The sequence below is a fragment of the Silurus meridionalis genome, chromosome 26, assembly GCF_014805685.1.
Source record: "Silurus meridionalis isolate SWU-2019-XX chromosome 26, ASM1480568v1, whole genome shotgun sequence".
In the NCBI taxonomy this organism is placed as follows: Eukaryota; Metazoa; Chordata; class Actinopteri; order Siluriformes; family Siluridae; genus Silurus; species Silurus meridionalis.
This window is the reverse complement of record NC_060909.1, coordinates 16,330,653-16,353,506: the sequence shown is the minus strand read 5'-3', so window position 1 is coordinate 16,353,506 and position 22,854 is coordinate 16,330,653. Positions and strand designations below refer to the sequence as shown.

General features: G+C 38.4%; 1 protein-coding gene across 1 annotated transcript; it reads right to left on the bottom strand.

Moving 5' to 3' along the window:
- Window positions 1-7,353: 7,353 nt before the first annotated feature.
- Window positions 7,354-14,976, bottom strand: grpr (gastrin-releasing peptide receptor). Its single transcript, XM_046840066.1, has 3 exons — window positions 14,440-14,976; window positions 11,860-12,211; window positions 7,354-8,462 (listed from the first exon to the last, which is right to left on the bottom strand). The coding sequence occupies exons 1-3, from the start codon at window positions 14,835-14,837 to the stop codon at window positions 8,070-8,072; spliced, it is 1,143 nt and encodes a 380-aa protein (XP_046696022.1). The 5' UTR covers window positions 14,838-14,976; the 3' UTR covers window positions 7,354-8,069.
- Between the last annotated feature and the right edge of the window lie 7,878 nt (window positions 14,977-22,854).

Sequence of the window (22,854 nt, the reverse complement as noted above, 5' to 3'; positions counted from 1 at the left end):
CCTCAGAACGCATCATAGACTTATGAATAATCGACTTATGAACACTTTTCCGGTTTCTATCTATTTCGTAAGTTGGGGGCTACCAGTATGTTGTACTGTGGTATGTGGAGAAAATCTCTCTCTCTCTCTCTCTCTCTCTCTCTCTCTCTCTTGTAAAGGGCCTTTTTATTTTTTGTTAAATGTGCTTTTGTGCCTTTTTCTGTTTGCTTAGAAGCATCTGTAATCTGCAGTACTAAAGTTTAGCAGAAATAAAATAACCGTCTTTTCATGTCGTCTTTTTGCACCAAATTATACAGAGCAGAATCGATAACGTTATCGATAAGCAGCTTCGATAAGCAGTATCGGTGTCGATAAAATGTCAACGACACCCATTCCTACTCCTCAGTTAACAGACAGAATCCTATATCCCAGTAGACACAATCCAACATGGACCAGAATGTCAAAGGAATGGTTCTATTTCATTAGGTCGAGGATTTAATGCTTATTATTTAATATATATTGTGTTTAATTTATTTATTTAGATATTTAGTATATATTCATATATATGGCAAGATTACTCTGTTCCCTTATAAGAAAAAAAATCACATGATCCTATGTACATCCTATGTAAATTCATGTCTGTATGTGAGTAATATTTCAACGTGATCAGTAAAACCACCTGCGGGAAAAATAATTTTTGTGAAAATCGATAAACAAAATTTAATTGGAATATAAAATGTATGTTTAAATGTTGTGTTCAAAGATTTATCACAAAAAAAACCCATTGGAATTTCAATTCATTTTTCCGTATGATGCTGTCATGTAAACTGTAGCATCATAAATTAGTCTCTATATGTTTACACTTAATGAATAAGCTAGTGGCATCAGTGGCTAGAAAAAGGAAACCTTGAGAGGACCTAGACATTAAATGGACACCGAACGTCCATTCATGATAGTTCCATAGCCCTGAACCATTGTAGCAAACAGTTATTATTGATTACAGTCCAAATCCATCTTCATGATTCTTGAGTTTACCTTTCGACTTTGACCTCATGGATCTTTAGGCTGTTCATTGGAGCCGTCCTCGACAGCAAGTGATCTTAAAGGGAACTTCATCTACAATTAGAGCGTCCAGAAAGACGAAAGGGACAGGACCACCAGAACCTTAAGGAGCATGTGTAGCACAATACACAATAAAGCAATCATTCGAAAGAATTATTAATCAAAGTGAATAAATAATACAAAAATAATAATCTAATAATAATAATAAAAAAGAACTGGAAGGGGTGGGGCAGGGAATTTCCGAGTTTAAAACTTAGAATTTTCAAGTTGTAAGTCGAAATTTTTAAGTTTAAAACTCAGAATATTGGATGAAAACAACACAAATTTACATGAAGAAAATATAAATCTTCAACTGAATCTCGGAAATTTCCAGTATGATGATCTAGTGGTTCTGGGCTACAATAAAAAGTTATGGCACTAATGCGCCATAGTATGATAATGATAAACAGGCAGTTTAGGGAAGTTTGTGAGCTCGAATCTCCAAATTGCTGAGTCATAACAGTTGATCCATAACTGCCCTATAATAAAAGAATAGCTATAGCTGAATCTATGTGTTTGATTACAAAACCATCAGGTGATCTTATGCCTCTGTTCTGTACTTAACTGACCACATAACAGTGACTGAACTAATAATTTATGGATTTTATATAAATATATACACACACACACACGATGGATTGTCTACACATTGCAAAGCTTATGCATTTACATAAAAAAAGGGGTGGAGAATTTGTACACTATTTATGCTCCATGCTTGAAACTGAGGGGCTTTTTTATTTATTTTAAACTACTATGTAATTATTGTGAAGATAACATCAAGCAACAAAGTGGAATGTGTGGATAAAAGCCTGAGCAGGAATCTCTATTTAATAAAAAAATAGTGTACTTTCATCTATATACTATACAGCTTTTAGGCAGATCATACAATCTCATTCCCAACTATTACGGTCAATTTATAGTACTTGTCATTCCATCATCAATTTGATCAAGTTTTAAGCACACATCGTTTGTCTGTGGACTTGAGAATACCTTTTTCAACAGTTTCATGTCTTCAAAATGTCCAGGTAAGATATCCCAAGTACAACAGAAAGCACTTTGCCGAATGGAAAAACATCCAATTTTGAATATGTGCATATTTTTTGTGCTCTGTTTGCCCAGCTGCTTTGATAATGGTCCCATGATACTCTGATATTGTCAGAGTGCTATTTCACAGGAAGTGCGCAGCCCATTTCCCATGCCCAGTGAAGTGTGGGTTTTGGGGGGGTTGTTGCTCATTTCAGAACAAAAGAAGACTCAAGGAGAAAAACATGAAAATGTGGTTGCTTCTAAGTTGGTACATAAATAGTAATATTCTTTCTCTGCTTACGTTTCATCTTGGACATTTTGTGTTCGTGTCCTAAATGAAATTCGGATATCATATTTACCTTTGAGTTGCACTGATTTTTTGGACATGGACATTAGCATGGAGTTGGCCCTAAAAACATGCTAAGTTTGGGAAAACACAGATGTATGTGCTCATTTAGACAAAAAAAAGAAAAGCATTTGTAAGTTCAGGCACTGATGTTGGTTGAAAATGATTGACTCAAACCAGGCTCATATCAAACCACGTCCTTATAGACCTTGTACAGGGGCATAGTCATTTAAGGTCAGAAAAAAAGATATATTTTTCCAATCTTTAGTTGGAATCATAAAATGCATCCATATGCTGTAACTTACTTTTTACTGGAAAATTAGGGGAAACTCTGAAAAACAGCTTCAATACCCATCTCTACATACTGGAATGAATAGTTTGGTAGAGTGCTCTTGGCATTCGTTTGGTGTATGTAATTATGTATAATGTGTGCAATTAATCCGTCCAGAGGACATCTTTTCATTGCTGAAGATTTTAGTGGCGACATGTTTTACACTACTTATGCAATGCTTTTTTGTATGCATTGGCTTAGCATTGCATGAACACCTGAACTTAGTTATTAGAACTGGTATCCCATAGAGGACATTTGCCAATACAGTGTGTATCAAGGAAAAGTTATTATCGCAAAAAAACAAAAACAAAAAAACTCAGGCATAAAGGCAAAAAAATGGGCATACTTTTTTTTTATTATTCCGGCTTCTCCCATTAGGGGGCGCCACAGCGAATCATCCGTCTCCACACCCCCCTGTCCTCTACATCTGCCTCTTTTATCCCAACCACCTGCATGTCTTCCCTCACCACATCCATAAACCTCCTCCTTGGTCTTCCTCTTTTCCTCCTTCCTGGTGGCTCCATCCTCAGCATTCTTCTACCGATACACCCCATGTCCCTCCTCTGAACATGTCCAAACCATCTCAATCTCGCCTCCTGCACCTTGTCTCCAAAATGTCCTACATGCGCTGTCCCTCTAATAAACTCATTTCTAATCCTGTCAACCGTCGTCACTCCCAACGAAAACCTCAACATCTTCAGCTCTGCTACCTCCAGCTCCACCTCCTGTCTTTAACTCACTGCCACTGTCTCTAAACCATACAACATCGCAGGTCTCACCACAGTCCTATAAACTTTCCCTTTCCCTCTCACAGATACTTTTCTATCACAAATCACTCCTGCTATCACTCTTCTCCACCCACTCCACCCTGCCTGCACTCTTTTCTTCACTTCTCTAACACTCTCCATTACTTTGCACTGTTGACCCCAGGTACCTGAACTCCTCCACCTTCTTCACCTCTTCTCCCTGCAACTGCACCACTCCACTGCCCTCCCTCTCATTCACACACATGTACTTTGTCTTACTCCTACTGACTTTAATTCCCCTTTCTTTCTCTCTTCTTAACCTGCTCTCTACTCTTAACACAAATCACAATATTATCTGCAAACACCATATTCCACAAAGACTCCTGTCTGACCTCGTCCGTCAACCTGTCCATCACCACTGCAAACATATTATTAGAAAATGTTGATACTTTCTGGAACAGTCCTGAATACTAGTCTTAGTCCTTAAAACTAAGTGGAAGGCTGTTTTATAACTGTTGAGCTTTGTAAAGCTCTTCCCTCTGATGTGACCTTTATTATTCAAGGTACCAACAAACGGCCTGCACCTTTTAAAGGTGATAAGGGTTTGAACATGGTGGGGAGATGAAGGTGATTGAGGCATAAAAGTAAGAATTGAATTAATGCAGCTTAAAGGAGATGAGTTGATTTTGGGGGATAGGGAACATTAATTTATTTAAATGATAGTAACCTGAAGGTGAGTAATAAAGGTGATGTTGTAATAAAGCTGAAGAGAACATGCAGGAGATAAGCACATGACACTGGTTAAGGAGGTCTAGTTTGAAAAAGATTACTTAAGGTGATTTAGTCATGAAGATAATGAGAACATGAAGTTGATCACATTTGAAGGAGATAGGAGCTCGAATGTGTAGATGAACCCAATGTAACTAACTGAAGAAAGCGTGTAAAGGAATCGTGCTCTATGCTTATTCCGATGGGGAAACCTGTTCAAGTTGACTTTCTGGGCCCTGGCATTTAGGGATAGTGCAAAGTACTGTAATTGTCGCTGATTGTAATTGTAATTGTACAATAACTTCTTTTTTACAATCTAAATTCGGTACTGAAAGAGGTATTTACTATAAATTTTTTAGGAATTCAAAATAGACATGTTAAACAGAGTTACACCGGTGTTCATTTCAAATCCACTTTATCTCCAACCCGAACACTGGCGCAATAAATATGTCTGACTTTTGGAGGTCGCACAGAAATATCAAAACAGTTCCGCTGTCATGAAGGTTAAAAGCACAAGGCAGAATATACAAAAGAACAGGTTTAAAAAAAAAATGATGGTTTGTGTTTCTAAATGGCTGACGCAAAGCCTACACTTAGATCTAATTTAAAAACAGGACCTGGAAATTGCTGTGCACCGAAATACAGCATCCAATTTGGCAAAAGAAAAATGGGTACCGAGGCCCGAAAAAATTGCAATATGCAAAGCCCATATAGACTGCAAAATGGCAATTAACAATTAATAAAGTGGATTTTTTTTTTTTAGAATTCTAGGGACATTTTTATTACTGTAGAGAAGGAGCAAGAAAAAAATATATCCATATACTCAACTACTTACTTTCCATGCTGAAAAAAAATCAGTACAGTTACTCAACAAATGCACACAAATGAAGGAATACACAATATACTACATGGACAGTAAGAGGGACACGTTTCTCTGGTGCCTTCTGTGTAGAAAAACAAATCAAACAATAAAAACCTGTTCTCTCATGAGACCCAGACAAATGTTCCCACAAGGTCAAAACAGCCAGATATTCCCATTTCTATCTTTATGGGGACATTTGGTTTCCAGCTAGATATAACACACACATACACACAGGCAAATGTACACAGAAAAAAAGACAGATCGTATGTGATATCAAATTCCCTTGAGCTGGTGTTCTGAAAAGGCTGAAGCCGTCTTAGCGCCATCCTGATGAATAGCAGTGTCACCGGTCGAATCCCAGAGCTGCCGTTAAGATAACCGCCACGAACAGACAATGAACTTTGTCTCTTTTATTTAAAAAAAAAAGCCATATAGCATAAACCACTCTGTCCATTTCAAACATCAGCTTTAAAAGATCAAGATCGGCTTGAGATAGCTAGCTAGCGATGTAACACACTCGTCTAAGCAAAACACAAGTTAGATTGAAAATGTGTCTGAGAATGAGAAAAAAAAAGCATATCTTATATCGACAGCATGAACAGACACAGCAAGGTTGCATTAGGGAGTTTTTTCCATAAGTGCGAATGATGTCAAACTTCAAAGGGTTTATTTGTGGCAAATTCCACTAATGGTACAAAAGAGGACAGAACACAGGCCGTAAACATGCCATGGCAAATGCGAAACAATGAACAGTAACTGAAAGAACCGATTCGTTTCACCAGAGACCACAAAAGAACTGACAGGGGGACAGCTAACAAAAACAAATTCAGACATTTCCCAGGACTCTGAGCGTGCATTGGCTAAAAGCATGCTTCTGTAATCCAGAGTCCAGCTGTGCTGCATGGGGCATGTGTCTGATGTCCTTAAAAAAGCAAATATTTTAACTATATATACACCGTCTAGACAAAACATTATGACCTTATTTTGATTTTCACTTCATCATGACACCTGTTAGTGGGTGGTGTATATTATTAGGCAGCAAATGAACATTTTGTCCTCAAAGTTGACGTGTTAGAAGAAGGAAAAATGGGGAAGGATTTGAGCGAGTTTGACGAATTGTGACGTCTAGATGACTGGACCAGACCATCTCCAAAACTGCAGCGCTTGTGGGTTGTTCCTGGTCTGTAGTGGTCAGTATCTATCAAAATTGGTAAAAGGAAGGAACAGTGGCGAACCGGCGACAGGGTCACGAGTGGCCGAGGCTCAATGGTAAGGAGGGAAGGCTGGTCCCGTGTGGTCCGATTTAACAGACGAGCTTCTGTAGCTCAAACTGCTGAATGCTCGACAGGTCACGACTGTTTTGGCTGCAAAAGGGGCATCGACACAATATTAGGCAGGGGGTCATAAGGTAATGAAAGGCTGGTATATATCAGTACAAATATATCTTTGGTGCCAATATGGTTAATAACCTAAGAACCCATCAGTGGTTGATTGGCAGCAGTGGCCTTTTGATGGCCTTAACCACTGACCCAGTACTGCCCTAGAACATTCACCAGGGATTGAACTCTCGCCACTAGACCACTAGGGAGAAACTACTGGGAAATCATTTCCATTTTATATTTTTTATAGCACTTTTAACAATGGACATTGTCTCAAAGCAGCTTTACACAGATAAAGCAGTAAAAAAACGTATATGAGAAAACCCATTCTCATCTCGGTGGCACCGAATGTTCATTCTTAACACTTCATTGTTAAGGGTTGCAGTGATGGGTGATTAAATGCTGAGCTGCTGAGCCATTGTACTAGACTGCTGACATTAACTACAGTCCAAATCCACCCTCAAAGCCCCCGTGTTGCTTAGTAATCTCATGAAACCCCTGGTAGTTGATGATGTACCATCCCCAGCTACACAGATTTTCCTCCAATCGAAGAGAACCCTATCCAAAGATAGGAAAGGGATAGGAACAGGAACACTGGTACCTCAGGGGCATTTTTAACCTGACGGATATCAGTCAAATTTTTGGACATATTTAAAAAAATTAAAATTAAAAAGCTTCACCCTGAATTATGAAATCATTAAACATACACTATATTGGCAAAGAAATTGTGGACACGTCACTTCTTTTCTCCACATGGTGTATAAATGATGAAAGTGTAAATGTTTCATGTTGGACACAGAACACACAAAAAGACCTTTCCTTTCGAGACATTTATTCACATTATTTCTCACACCGATACAAAGTCGCAGTGCCGAGGACGACGGCGCACGTCTGTTTTTTAGAAACGCGACATGAACAAATCGACCCCTGACTAAAAACCCATTTAAACTAACATCTAAAACATGAATGGATGAATCGCTGCTGCTAGGACACGAGAGCAGATGCAGCTCGGCCACCGTTTCCGTGACCGATTGCGGCTGAAATTGACAGGAGCAGGTTGGATCCTTTATCGGATTAGACTCCGAAGCGCTGCTCGTCACTTTAACACAAATGTGAAGTCTATAGCAATTGAATGGGTCTCGAAATAAAGATCACTGCCTGGTTGGAACATGTTGGAAAGGACACAGTTTGGGTCATTTACAGCATTAAGTTACATGGACAATCTAAAAGATCATTGATCTGATAGTGTGGCACACCACTTTTAGCATTGAAAATAATGCAAATGTCTTTCACTAATAAATAGCACCTACTATAGGATCACAAATAGATAGCAACCGTTTTCCTGGACAGCTCAGTGGTGCGCAAAAACCACTTGCTGTAGAGCTTTCAGCGCACCGTCTTTCTTCCCGTCTTTTCTACTGGTGTACAATGTAATGCATAACACCTATTCCAGACAACAATACAGCACAGTAGCAACCAACAAGCACACTGACCAATCACGATGAATCAAAACACAAAAGGGACCAAACACTCAGCCCTCGTGACAGCCTTGGTTGCCGTTAATGAGGCTGAAGCTGGCGACTGTGTGATTCTGCGTGCTCTTGAGTGAGCTCATGCCCGTGTTGCCGCGCATGGTGCTGTGCGCGTGCAGCGGCAGCGGAGGGCAGCAGCAGCAGCAGATGTGCTTGTTGAACTGCTTCTGGAAACTCTTGCTCAGCAGGTAGAGCGCGAACGGGTTGACGCACGAGTTGGTGAACGCCAAGATGCGGGCTGCCACGCTGGTCACAAAGTGCAGCACGGACGTGTCCACTTCGGTGTAGTGGTACGAGCGGTACAGGTAGACGACATGGCTGGGGAGCCAGCAGACGGCAAAGAGGCCCACGAACACCAACACCATCTTAGCCAGACGCTTCCTCGACTCCATCTGAGGTAAAGGAGGAGGGGAAAGAGGGGAGGAAAGCAGTTCAGTGCATCCAAAAGCTTTCAAATAGACAACAGTCCTGTTTCTAGTTGCGATCTCTCTCTTTTTTAAGCTGTTTATGAAAACCTACGCTCATCTGAAACGATCATCTAATTACGATCAAATGCTCTTGGCTGCCAATCCAAAGCTTACGAGTTCAATCCGCCACCGCCGGGTCCTGTGTCTGCTCAGCTCGAACTAGGGAATGTAAATATGTCTTGTGAAATGTCCTCGTGAGTCAGGCATCTGGCTGTCGTCCACAGACGAGGCGACGGCGGCGATATGACACTTCATTATGTCGTCGTAAAAACAGACGCCGTGAAAAAAAAATGTCGAGCAAGTGATAAATGGTGCCACATTAATGTCGTGTTATGGATAGAATGAAAAATCTGTCCAGTCCAATTCGCTGTATAGTCTCGAGAACATTATTTAACTCGATGCTTGATGAATTAAATGAATGAAAATCAACCAAAGGAGACCATGGCATGGAAAGTGACCTTGAGTAGGCATTCCTGCTACCCTATTGCATTTTAGTAATTCAATTCAATTCAATGTTCTTTCTAGAGTGGTTTAATACCGTAATTTCCAGACTATTAATCGCACCCAAATATAAGCCGCACCCACTGAATTTTACAAAGATTTTTATTTTGAACATAAATAAGCCGCACCTGTCTATAAGCACATTGAAACTATTGAACTTTACACAGGATTTAACGAAAGAGTGTCTGTTACACGGCTTGTATCTAAACAGTAGCCTACCAAGAAAGTCATTGTTCACGGTCTTCCTCCTTCCTTTCACAACAATTTCTCTCAGGAGTTTTTCTTTTGGAGTCGTCACGCGTTTAAAAATCACCATTGTTGAAGCTTTTCTCCCGATGCCGTGCAGCTCAGAACACAAGTAAAGTGTGTTTTTCATTCCCTGGTTGTTTTCAGCGTGACGAATGATTCGCATTTCCTGTAGACAGTCCGAGTGAGCGGCAGGTCAAACGTCAGAGGAACATCATCCATATTTATAATGTGGTGCGGCCCGATTCAGTGCGAACGCACTCGATTTAATATAAAGATTTTCATTGGTTCACCTTAACCTGTTCTGCAATTTGATTGGTCTAATGTTATGGGGCTCAGTTTTTTGGTTTGAAGCTTGTAAAACCGTGGAAAACCCCCAGAAAATCCATAAATTAGCCGATTCGCTGTTTAAGCTGCGGGGTTCAAAGCGTGGGAAAAAAGTAGCGGCTTATAGTCCGGAAAATACGGTAATTAGTATTGTCTCAAAGCAGCTTAACAGAATATGAGAATTCTAGAACAAAATTAACTTATATTTAAAATGTATGTGTATTTATGGCATGAGGAAGGAACCAAAGGGAAACCCATCCTCATCTGGGTCACACCAGGAGTGTAATTCTAAATCATTCAATCATTACAGAGATATTGTAGATGCAGTCTTTTCACACCACACACCAGGGCGTTTTTACGTCCCAAGCGCACACAAAGGCTACAGCATTCGCACACGCACCATGGAAACTTGATTCTCTTTTCACGGCACATGAATAGTATCGGAGAATCGAAACAAACAAAAATACGTCTATTCATAAATTCTATTATTTAAGGCTGTATGACGTGACTATATTCTACATAATAAAATATATTATATATATTATATATGGGACACCTGCTCATTACAGCCCAATATGTGGTTCTTTCCCAAAAATGTTAACACAAAGTTGGAGGCACACAATTTTACAGGATGCCTTTCAATGAAATTAAACATGAATTTTTTTTTTCCTTTGCTTCTACTATTAGACCCAGAGCTCTCTAGATCTGGAATACTGAATCTTACGGTCAGGTGTCCAAATACTTTTAACCGCTTTTTTTTAGGATGTATATTTAATTGCAATAAATAAAAGTATGGAATGGTCAAAACGAACTGCATTTGATGTACACAAAATGTATTGGTGGTGTCAAAATTGTATTCATTCACTGTTTGCTTCCAGCTTTCAACAAATTTGAACCAAGGACTAACAGCTGCTAATGGAATATATGGAACACAATTGAAGAGTTCAAACCAGACCATGTCCTTCTGATTAAATAGAACATCACAGCTGTTCCAGTTCTCAATTCCGTCTTGTTGGAATGTGTTAAAACATTCCTGACAATAGTAAAGCCAGAAGGCCATTCACATACTCGGCATAATCAGCATAACGTAAGGCGACTAAACAGATTGGGGAAAAAACGTTTGTTTTTAATAGAGAGGAAGCATATTGTAATTAAAATTGTGCCGTTTTCTCTGAGGAGATATTTATTTTTTTACACTATATGGACAATTCCCCCCCAGCAAATATAACAGCAAATTTGAACTAAATGTGGAATGGGATGTTCAGTAAAAATGTAAATACGAATCTTATGGTCATTTGTTCACAAATATTTGTATTTATAGTGTATGTACAGCTATGTGAACGTGACAAGATTCAAGCACGTGACGTGGATTTAAAGAACTGCCCGAAGGCAACCAGGAATCACTTACTGCACATGTGTTATGTGACGCATACTTAGATGCGGATTATCCTTCACATCCCATGGTCACATGCAAGCACTGACAAGTTAAAAGCTAGCTGTCAGCGATTTCTGCAGTCAAAATTATTAGTTTTTTTTTTTTTTTTATAGATTAATAGATGTCAAATTCATCAAACTCAATCATACATGGTTAAAAGTACAGTAAGATTACTTAAGCTCTCTGTATATTGTATAACTATTTTACTATGGTTATATTTTTTATAGACAGCACTTCAATAAGAAAGATTGACAGTGCATTCAAGGATTTCAGCCAATCAGAACGGAGTATTCCGATTGACCATGGTATATTTAACGTTGCATCCCCATAGCATGATGATGCCACCACCATGCTTCATTGTGTACTTTGTCTAGTTAAAGTGGTAGTTCAGTAGTAAGGTCAAAGGTTGTGAGTTCAAATCCGAGTACCACCACTTCTAGGCCCTTAAGCAAGGACCTAAACACTCAGCAGCTCTTTTGTGGTGGGCCGAATGACATGTTTACTTTAAGAAAGCTAGTTTTTCAATTAATCAATTAAAAGTTGACATATAAAGGGATTCAGCTTCAACATCACACCACCCCATTAACATTATTTGCATTCGTGTTATGTATTATTTAAAAGCACTCCTTGGCAAGTATATGGAACTTGATGAAAACCCATATTTCATAACTGGGGCTTGTAAACAGTATTTAAAAAATCTTGATGTAAGATAATGTAGACAGCAGGTACAGGCAGAGAATTTTATTTATGTCTTTTGTGAGAAATTGCTGCTGCATAATGATTTAATTACTTGATGCATTCCTAGCGTCTCACCTGTCTCCTAATGGGGATCTTCCCCTCGACTGGCAAGTTGATTGTGCTCCTAATCAGGCTCCTGGCGATGAAGAAGTAATAGCCGGAAATGATGAGAAGCGGGATGACGTAGAATATAAGAAACGAGGCCATGGAGTGGATTTTAGGGTGCAGGTGTCCTGTGTTGGGATACGGGGCACACGTTTGAAATGTTTCATTGGTCTGCGTGATGTGAAAGCTATGCAGGTCGGAGAAAACGGCTTCTGGGATGGCCAGAACCATGGACAAGAGCCAAATGGCAGAAGCTTTCAAGCAGACCTTAGCTGTAGCGTGGGACGTTGGAATGTCCATGGGCTTCACAATGGCTTTATATCTGAAATAGACGGAGAAGAAGATTTACTTCGTGTGTAAATATTTAGGTATAAAGGTATAAATAATACATGATTGTGACTGGCCATGTGATTTTTGAACAACCTGTCCCACATTTAGTCCCAAATCTGCTGTTATAATAACCTACACCTTTCTGGGAAGATGTTCCACTAACTTTGTGCCTATTTAGCCGTGAGGTGAGGAGGCCTGGGGTGCACTAAAAAAGAGGTCAGAGCTTTATATTGAGCTATAATAATATACAGCACACCTTTCAGCCAATCAGAATCAAGCATTCTGACTGCTTATGGTATAATTACCATTGCAGCCTCATATCATGATAATTCCACCACCATGCTTCATTGTGCATGAAGCTTACTTTGGTTAAAGTGGTAGTTCAATGGTAAGACAATGGACTTATCTGAAGGTTGTGAGATCAAATCCCAGTACCACCATACTGCCACATTTAGTATTTTGAGCAAGGCCCTAAAACTCTCAGCTGCTGTATAAATGAATGACATAAATGTTCATCAAAAGAGAGTTTTCTACCAAGACTTGATAAAATGAAGTGCATGGAAATGTCAGGTGTCCCAATACTTTGGTCCATTTTTGGTCCAAATTTTTTTAATATATTTTTTAAAGAAAATTCCAAAGCAATACCTCCAAAGACTACGACAATGTGATTCTTGTGGTGACATATGGTGTCTTGCTCCTTCAATCTATCTCGAAGTCGCACAAAAGGATTACTCAGTAGCCTGGAATAATGCACTTGCAAGTGCTCGTCTCACGTCATAGCAAAACAGACCCATTCTCTCTATTCTATCATGAAGACCATCTTCTCTGCGTCGAAATCTCTTAATTACGCACAGGAAGCATTTTCGAAGTGAAATCGGTTCAGATGATGACGTGTCCTATGTGGGTGAGGGCTGTTACCTTTAATTCTAAGAATAAGTGCCACACTAATGGCCACATAAACTGAGGCTCTGAGTCTCTAATGGGGAATTTTACACTTGACTTATTAGGCTCTCGGGCACTGACATAAAGAGAGCAAAGACTGAAGGAGTGATTTTGTACAACACGAAAAAATAAAAAGACGATTATAATACTGTATTACAGGAATACTGAAGATGTCAATGTAAGTGTAGTTCTAAAACTCTGATTAAGTGGATAGAAACAACATATTGTCAATTGCAATCCATCAGCAGTGTTTCAAACCTTTATTTTTCCTGGAAACCAGCAAATCTTCCATCAGTGTAGGATTATAATTAGAGCACTTATAATCAACCAGGTAATTTAATGATGAGCAAAGCTGACATCAATGCCATCATGCACTGAAATTTCTACCCAACCCCTGATGTTTTTCCGGCAAGAAATCTGTATATTTTATTTACAGATACTTCTATGTGTAGCCGTTTTTATGGAAACGTAAAAAAAAAAAAGCAAGAAATATCCATTACAAAGCAAACACACAGCTAAATATTACATTTTAACGCTTTCCAGAAGAAGCCAAGCATGACATCAGGCTTATTTCCATCAAGCAAGCGGTAAAGAAAGCATTCTGTTCCAGGAGACCAGGACCACACACGAGGTCTGAAGTACCTCGGAGGCAATTTTCCAATACGTAAACGTAAGTATTTACGCATATCACCCCACAGAATGGAGCCGTTTCATTAACAAACATCAGAGAAGACCCCGTTATTAAAGCCATGTCAGCATGTGCAAGTTGGCACGAAAGATATACCACCATGCACATTCCAAAATTGAGTAGCCACGACATTAAACCACAATAAAGGTATGTTTTTGATGCATACAATTAGAAAATTAATGCTTTATAGTATATATATATGCACACAATAGTGTTTTTATTCTATTTAGGTTTTATATTTAGGAAAATGTATATGTATTTATATATGCATGATGTATTTTTTTGTATATTGTATTGTAAATATATATACATTTTGGAATTAGGTATAGATGCACACACACACACACAATATAAAATAAGTCCTAAATACATTTTGGAAGTGGAAATTGAGGATCACTTTTTTATGCATTTCAGCATCTTTGTTGGTTTAAAGCAATTGCTTGGTTATTACAGTTTCTGCATAGTGTGCATTTAAAAAAAGCTGATTATGCATTGTTGCAAAACAAATTTTTGCATCAAGAAGGATAGTAAGAAGGAGAAATATTTCGGACATCACAAAGCAAAGCAAGTTGTTTCCAATGCCGTCTTACCTGTCGGCTGCCAGGGCGGTGAGGGTGAACACTGACACGCCGACAGACGTGAGCTGGATGAAGGGGATCAGTTTGCATCCGGTTCTTCCAAAGAGCCATTCTTCAGCCAGGTAACGTGTGGCGTCCACGGGCGCGCACGTGACCAGCAGGAGCACGTCGCCGAGCGCGAGGCTGCACAGGAACAGGTTGGGGACGTTGCGCATGGACTTGACGGCGCAGAAGGTGCGGATGAGGGTCACGTTGCCCACCAGACCCGCCACGATGATCAGCGCGTAAGCGGCGGCGATCGCGACTCCCGCGTGCCACAACGACGCCTCGCGCGCGTCCGGCGCGTTCCGGCGATCCCACGACTCGTTTTTATCCTCGGCGACGGACGTGAACGTTTCCTCCAAAGACATGACACTGTGGACTGGTGCTGTTTCACTAATCAATCTACTGATCTCCTTTTATTAAGTTCTTTTGAATGCGTATTTCTCGGATTTATGTTTCACTTTGCGCATTTTGCCATTAAGACCCTTTTTAACTCGCAGACTTTCCACGGAGGAGACTGGGACCGAGGGATCCGAAGCTTCATGTCGGGGGTTTGTGTTCAGGTGCGTGGCGTCCAGAGCGCATATCAGTGGAGCGCATGTGTTTGGATATGTAAGGCTTGCGCGCATGCGCATGACTGACCCCCGACCACCACTGTCATTTGCCACCGGGACCTCTGAAGTCATACCACAGCAATGACGACTTCTGACTACTCAAATACATATTCCAGAATATATCTGCACAAAAACCTCATTAATAATAATAATAATAATAATAATAATAATAATAATAATAATAAAGTACTTGATATTTATACAAAAGCTAATTATTCTTCAATGCTTAAAATTATGTGCTTAATTTGTTTCAGTTGATGGCAGAGACTGTATTTTACTTTCTTTATTAGGGTTAGTTTAAAATTATATATACACACACACACACATTTCAGAATATTTTATATATATATAGTCCTAAACTAATTTTCTTTTTGAGTTTTAGCTTTCAGAACACATATACTGTTTATGACACATCTTTTGAAAGGAAAACAGAGGTAAACCTTACATTTTCTACTTTTTTCTACTTTGTTAACTACATATTTAGTTTTTTTGTTGATGTTGTTGTTGGCTTGGAGTGCAAACCAATTAATATTTTTGTTATGTTTTGGGTAAAATTGGAATGACATTTTGGATGCAATATCCTTCTTCTTCTTCTTTTTTTTTTTTGAACATTTGAAAGAATAAAATCCTCCCTGTATAGAAAAAGATTGAAACAGAAAGACCAAATTCAGTGTTATTTCGCTATATTTGTATAGCGCTTTTAAAAATTAACATTGTTCCAAATTTAGAAATAAAGAGGTTATGAAGAAGTCATATATAAAATTTGAAAATCTCAACTTGTGAACATCTTGTTCCTTAAGAGAGAGTGGGACTGGATGAGCAATACCAGATTCCTCATTCAAATTTTTTTACTATATATTTTTTTACCTATAAGGTGACAGAGGGGATCCTCAGACCTTGGTGTCCCACAAGCCTCAGTGCTGGGTCCTCTTTTGTTCTCTATCTATAGTTTTGTACCACTGCTATTCTCATCCTCTGATTTCCTTGTATTACCATGGTATGGTAGCACAAAGCTTATTGTCACTTTTCACTTAACTAAACTGTGTCTAGTCTGTGATGAAATCACTGATTGATGATTGATGAGCTCTGTTCTGTTGGATAACACTTCCAATTTTTGTTTAAAACCTAAACCTTTAAAAATAACAATGTGTACAGGCACTTTTCTGTTTTGTAAATCTCGTCAGAATGAGATGTAATAATGACAATTTCAATAAAGGAACATTGAGTCCATCAGAAGAAAACTTCAGCTGTCATGACATTTTAACCTACAGAAGCCTGTTCGTGTGTCCGACTTGCTAAAAGCAGGCTTTATAATAAAGCTAATGCACTGCAGAGGCCAGAGAGTGAACAATGGGTGGGCTATTGTAAAACAGGGTGGGCAAACGCTTGAAAGGAAAAATCAAGTTTTCAGTTTTTTTTAAATGATGGCATAAAGTGGGAAACAAACTGAAAAGTTGTCACTCAAGAGAGGTGGCCAAATTCACTCAGTCCACAGTAAATAGTACTGTCAGCATAAATTCCTGTTGTAGCACACAGAAACACACCCACACTCACACACAGCGTGGCAATCTTATGCCGGTTTTAGAGTAGGGGCTTCTTTCTTGCAAAACAGCCTTTCAGTCCACAGTAATGTAGGCATTTAGATCTACCTGGCTTTGCACAGAGAAGCATTGTTATCCTGGAACAGGTTTGGGTTTCGTTCGAGTGAAGAGAATATTAAATGCTAACGCATCCTAAGACGTCCTATACAATGTATGCCTCCAAATTTGGGAAGGTACCACAAACGTTGTCCATATTGTCTACATAAAAACTTCCTTTCGGCTTCTCCCATTAGGGGTCGCCAAAGCGGATCATCCGTATTCATGATCCGCATGTTCAATTTGGCACGTTTTTACGCTGGATGCCCTTCCAAACCCAACCCTGCCCATTTATCCGGGCTTGGGACCGGCACTAAGAGTGCACCTGTTGTGCAACCCTAATGGCTGGGGTTGGTTCCCTGACCGGGATTCGAACCCGGGCCAAGTGTACATACTTGTGGTCTAGTGTTTAGGATGCGGCGCTCTCACCGCTGCGGCCCAGATTCGAATCCCCGGTCAGGGAACCAACCCCAGCCAGTCCCAAGCCCGGATAAATGGAAGGGCATCCAGCGTAAAACATGTGCCAAATCAAACATGCGGATAATCCGCTGTGGCGACCCCTAATGGGAGAAGCCGAAAGGAAGTTTCAATATTGCATTAAAGCCGAAATAAATCTCTTTAGGTGTAAGAAACAATTCAGAAAAAACGCCGTCACCGGTCTTTCAATTCCTTTTTTAGCAAAACAGACACATACACGCAAAAGCCAGATTGCAACGAATGAAAGGGACACCAGATCTATGCATATTTCTATTGATCTCTAATGATTAATGACAATATGTACATATGGGTCATTTATAGTGTTTTTTTTTTTTTATTACACAATTTTTTTTTATTGTTCTGATCGAGTTCTGATCTGTGTCAGACTGCATGCTCTATTAATTTTGTGTTATTTTATCCTACATTACATTTATTACCCATTATCACAGGATGGCAAACTGAATGTGAATGTGTTTGTGAGGTCTGTCTTTGTGGATGTGGAGCGGGACAGTGTGGACAACAAGCATGAAATTCCACTGATCACCGAATGGTTTTGAACGTCTTAAACCAGGACCCGGAGTCTCTTCTCTGGAGACATGTCCTTCTTATTCAACGTTCCCATTCCTCCTCTTTATCATCTCACATGACTGTCCAGTTCCTGTGTCTGTTGGCTCGCTGGGTCCTTTCACTACCTTGCTTTTAGACATCGCAGGTATGCGTTTCGCCTCTCTAGACATGCTCCTGCCTTTCCTCAGTGGTTTGTTGCCGTCTTTTGATCCTGCTTTGTCTAAATCCTCTTGTTTAAAATGCCTTTTCTTCGTGGTTTATAAACGTCTTTCTTAGTCGCTCTCTCTCTCGGCTCCTCGAAAAAATGCTTTTATCTCAGGTTTAAATTTTGGCTGGCCTTGGTTGAGCTCGACGTTACCTCATGGTACGCCTTATAAGACCATTATCCTTCACAGCGTTCCCTTTATCACTGTCCCAAATCTGGGAACTTTGGAACGGATTCTTGAGAAGTTTCCTCAAACTGTGATTTGTCACTTCGATTTATTAATTCTGTATGCAGGACTACTAAGTGGTGGTCACCCACCCATTATCAGAGGGAGGGATTTGTATATGCTGTTCCAGCACCTTATTAGGTCATTCCCTAGTTATTCGTAGGATTTTAGAAGAGTATGATAAATGTTTCTCCTCAAGAGTTTTGAGGACGGATTTATCCTGTAATTAATATCAACAGTTTACTACAATGGCTCAGGACCACAGGTTGCGTTTAAGCGCCCATTACTGCACAGAACTGTAACGGGAGATTTTTCTCGTCACAGTCGCCACTGGCTCGTTTATTAGGGACGAACTTACAATTGTATTGAACAAACGTGTGTCTGTGGAGCTGCTTTGAAACAATGTTCATTTGCTACACAAATAACTAATGAATTGAACTTGAATTGGATTCGATTCCACTGGTTATTGTCATTGTGCAAGCTACAAGTTAAGAGCCAATGAAATGCATTTAGCGTCTAACCAAATCTGCATAAATGGCCTATTTACAATAAATAACAGCGTGTTAAATGAAGGTATGGGTCCATAATATGTCATATATATATATATATATATATATATATATATATATATATATATATATATATATATATATATATATATATGTGTGTATACCTGCTCAAATAACATGATATATGAATGTTTGTTTGTTACAGTATATTCTGAATAAATATGGGTGGAATATACAGTAGTGCAATGAAAATATAAATTATGGATGGTGCAAACATACATAGTGGATAAAGCAGTGCAATACAGACAAAAAGTAATAGTAGTGCATTATCATAATTTAGTGTATCATAATTAATCAGGAACTGCTCATTCATTCCTCTTTAGTTCCTGTAGCATTATCTATGTTGTGTTAAATCGAACTAAAATAGAGAAGTGGTACATTCAAGCTCTGGGTTACTAATTAATAGGTTGGGTGTTAAAGCCCCAGTATTGATAAGCTGCCACTATCGGGCCCTTGAGCAAGGCCCTGGTGTTTCAAGGGTGCTGTATTTTGGTTGACCACAACTCAATAAAGAATTTCACTGTGCTGTAATGTATATGTATATTTGGTATGATTTCATGAATGCACACCATGTGCCAATAATTGGAGATAACGAAAGCCGACAGAAACAAAGCGAGCACTGCGATGTGCTGGCAAAAGAACAGATTACAATAATACCCCCAGAACATGAATCCCATCCACCTGCTGTGTGCTGTCAAATAAAAGTGAAGCACTTTTTTAAAATGGGAAGATAATCTGTCTTGATTGACATTAAGGAGAGCGAAACCGGATGACGAACTACCCAGCCTAATTATTTGCTCCCGGACCCCCTGAAGCGTCTGTAATTCACAGGTGTCACTGTGTGACTCTGTAATGATACAATACGAATCCTCGTGGTATCTGTGTATTTTTAAAACAGAATCCACAATTCTATGAAAAGAACTAAACAGCTAGAGGAGTTGAAATGAGATATGAGTACTTATGAGTAAAAAGCTCAGCTGGTGGTGTATGAAATGCGTAAAATAATATAAAGCTCACGGGTTCAGGTTCCGTCAGGCAGCCATACCAACCAGCATATGGGTTGATGTTGAAATAAGGTCTGCCAATCAGCTTTCATATCTTGCCACGAAAACTCATTAAATATTTTAACTATCCACAGAGTTGGCAACGAGTTATTATATAATACCATTTGATTTCATAAAGTGCTAATTTTATAGAATAAACATCATTCGGAGATATTTGTCTTGGATTACTCAATAATGGATTTCCAGTGGTGCTGGAGTGCAGATCCCTAGCATTGCCTAATCCAATTATATTTCCAATTAGATGTTATGCAGCATCAGGAACCCATTACATGTTTTTTTGTGTGATGTAGGATCCAGGTTTTCCATTAATCACGTTCAAGAGAACGAAGAACAGAATGTCTTATTGACTTGAGCTATTACTGTTGATTTAGAGTTATTTGGAGTCAAATCCGTGGGAGAGTAGCAATGGTCTAAGATTACTTAGAATTGGTTTTGTAAACTTTTCCATTGGGATGAGCATCAACAACTGTTTTTTTTTCTGAGGGTCCTCAGTAATCTTTATTTATGCCATTATGGACTTCAAAAAGAAGATCAGACTATGAAAGGTTTCTGTTCTTGAAATAAAACTGCCACCTGATCGCCATCCCATTGACTGAAAACAGATGGACAAGAATTTGACCTGAATTGTTAGACGTTTGTATCCATTTACTACACGCAGATACATAATGAGGGGTAGTTTTACGCGATAAATAAATGACCCGGTATAATTCTTTTTGTCTCATTTGTTTGATTAGTTTTATTTTGTCTACTTTTTTTCTAGAACTTGGATAAAAATCTGATAAGGTTTGAAAATTCTAAAGGGTTTGCAAATTATTATGCACCACTGAAGTTCACTGAAGAACATTAACCCGTATTACATTTAAACTTTGGTAATATTTGAAATACACCCCGATAATTCGCGATTGAAAACTGTCTCGAAAATTTCTAATTTGGAACCTAATTAAACTTAAATTAGCGGAATCTGCAGCGGACCGAATATTCAATAACGGTAGAAATACCATTTTAAACTTTGTATTTGGTCAAATACTGTACACTATTACGTTTATAAAGTGACAATGTATAGATGAATTTTATATTTGAAGTTATCATAATTTAGTGTATCATAATTAATCAGGAACTGCTCATTCATTCCTCTTTAGTTCCTGTAGCATTATCTATGTTGTGTTAAATCGAACTAAAATAGAGAAGTGGTACATTCAAGCTCTGGGTTACTAATTAATAGGTTGGGTGTTAAAGCCCCAGTATTGATAAGCTGCCACTATCGGGCCCTTGAGCAAGGCCCTGGTGTTTCAAGGTGCTGTATTTTGGTTGACCACAACTCAATAAAGAATTTAACTATCCACAGAGTTGGCAACGAGTTATTATATAATACCATTTGATTTCATAAAGTGCTAATTTTATAGAATAAACATCATTCGGAGATATTTGTCTTGGATTACTCAATAATGGATTTCCAGTGGTGCTGGAGTGCAGATCCCTAGCATTGCCTAATCCAATTATATTTCCAATTAGATGTTATGCAGCATCAGGAACCCATTACATGTTTTTTTGTGTGATGTAGGATCCAGGTTTTCCATTAATCACGTTCAAGAGAACGAAGAACAAAATGTCTTATTGACTTGAGCTATTACTGGAACTCAAAGACTGTTTATTTTGAGTTATTTGGAGTCAAATCCTTGGGAGGGTAGCAATGGTCTTAGATTACTTAAAATTGGTTTTGTAACCTGTTCCATTGGGATGAGCATCAACAACTGTTTTTTATTTAACAACTTTTTTTTCTGAGGGTCCTCAGTAATCTTTATTTGTGATATTATGGACTTCCAAAAAAGAAGATCAGACTATGAAAGGTTTCTGTTCTTGAAATAAAACTGCCACCTGATCGCCATCCCATTGACTGAAAACAGATGGACAAGAATTTGACCTGAATTGTTAGACGTTTGTATCCATTTACTACACGCAGATACATAATGAGGGGTAGTTTTACGCGATAAATAAATGACCCGGTATAATTCTTTTTGTCTCATTTGTTTGATTAGTTTTATTTTGTCTACTTTTTTTCTAGAACTTGGATAAAAATCTGATAAGGTTTGAAAATTCTAAAGGGTTTGCAAATTATTATGCACCACTGAAGTTCACTGAAGAACATTAACCCGTATTACATTTAAACTTTGGTAATATTTGAAATACACCCCCGATAATTCGCGATTCGAAACTCGCGTCTCGAAAATTTCTAATTTGGAACCTAATTAAACTTAAATTAGCGGGAATCTGCAGCGGGACCGAATATTCAATAACGGTAGAAATACCATTTTAAACTTTGTATTTGGTCAAATACTGTACACTATTACGTTTATAAAGTGACAATGTATAGATGAATTTTTGCGTCCAAAATGATTTGATTTTCAAACTCGTTTCAAAACATAACCCACCCGAGTTCTGGGGGACCACTGTACGTGAAAAACTATAAATTATTCCCCTTTAAAATGTCCCTAACTGAAAGTAAACAAATTTTTTTCCCATGAAAAGTTTATGAAAATTGCCTCTAAACCAAATCAAGAATTTTTTTTTTTTTTAAAGTGAACGAAGAGCAGCTTTTCTTCTCGTTTGTAAGTAATATTATAATACCATTTATTTAAAATGTTACCTCCCTCATGCAAAGTCGTTAATCCTTAAGTACTCAGTTGTTCGAAAACGTTGTATTGTTTTACATTAAATCCTGTTATTTATTATCAAATGCTTAATTCAGTAGTTCCCCATTAAATGCTATTGCATTGAATAGGCTTTTGTGACCCTAAGCAGAATAAAGTGTTTACTGAATATTAATGAATGAATAAATTAATAAATTAATGAATGAATTAATTGTAGCCAAAAATAAACCAATAAAAGGTCAAATGTATTTAAAATTTAAAAATTTTAAATTTAAATAGCCCTATTTTTTGATGAAAATAAAATCATTGAATCATATCACATATATTACAATAGACACTCAATTTCATGGGGTTGAAATAAAAGTAATATATAGAGAG

What these genes read in the sequence shown, in the direction of transcription:
- grpr (XM_046840066.1), bottom strand. Translation starts at nt 14,837, where the DNA reads ATGTCTTTGGAGGAAACGTTCACGTCCGTCGCCGAGGATAAAAACGAG. An exon ending in ACCGCCCTGGCAGCCGACAG is followed by an intron (nt 12,212 to 14,439) that starts GTAAGACGGCAT and finishes CGTCTATTTCAG; the next exon opens with ATATAAAGCCATTGTGAAGC. An exon ending in AGATCCCCATTAGGAGACAG is followed by an intron (nt 8,463 to 11,859) that starts GTGAGACGCTAG and finishes CCTTTACCTCAG; the next exon opens with ATGGAGTCGAGGAAGCGTCT.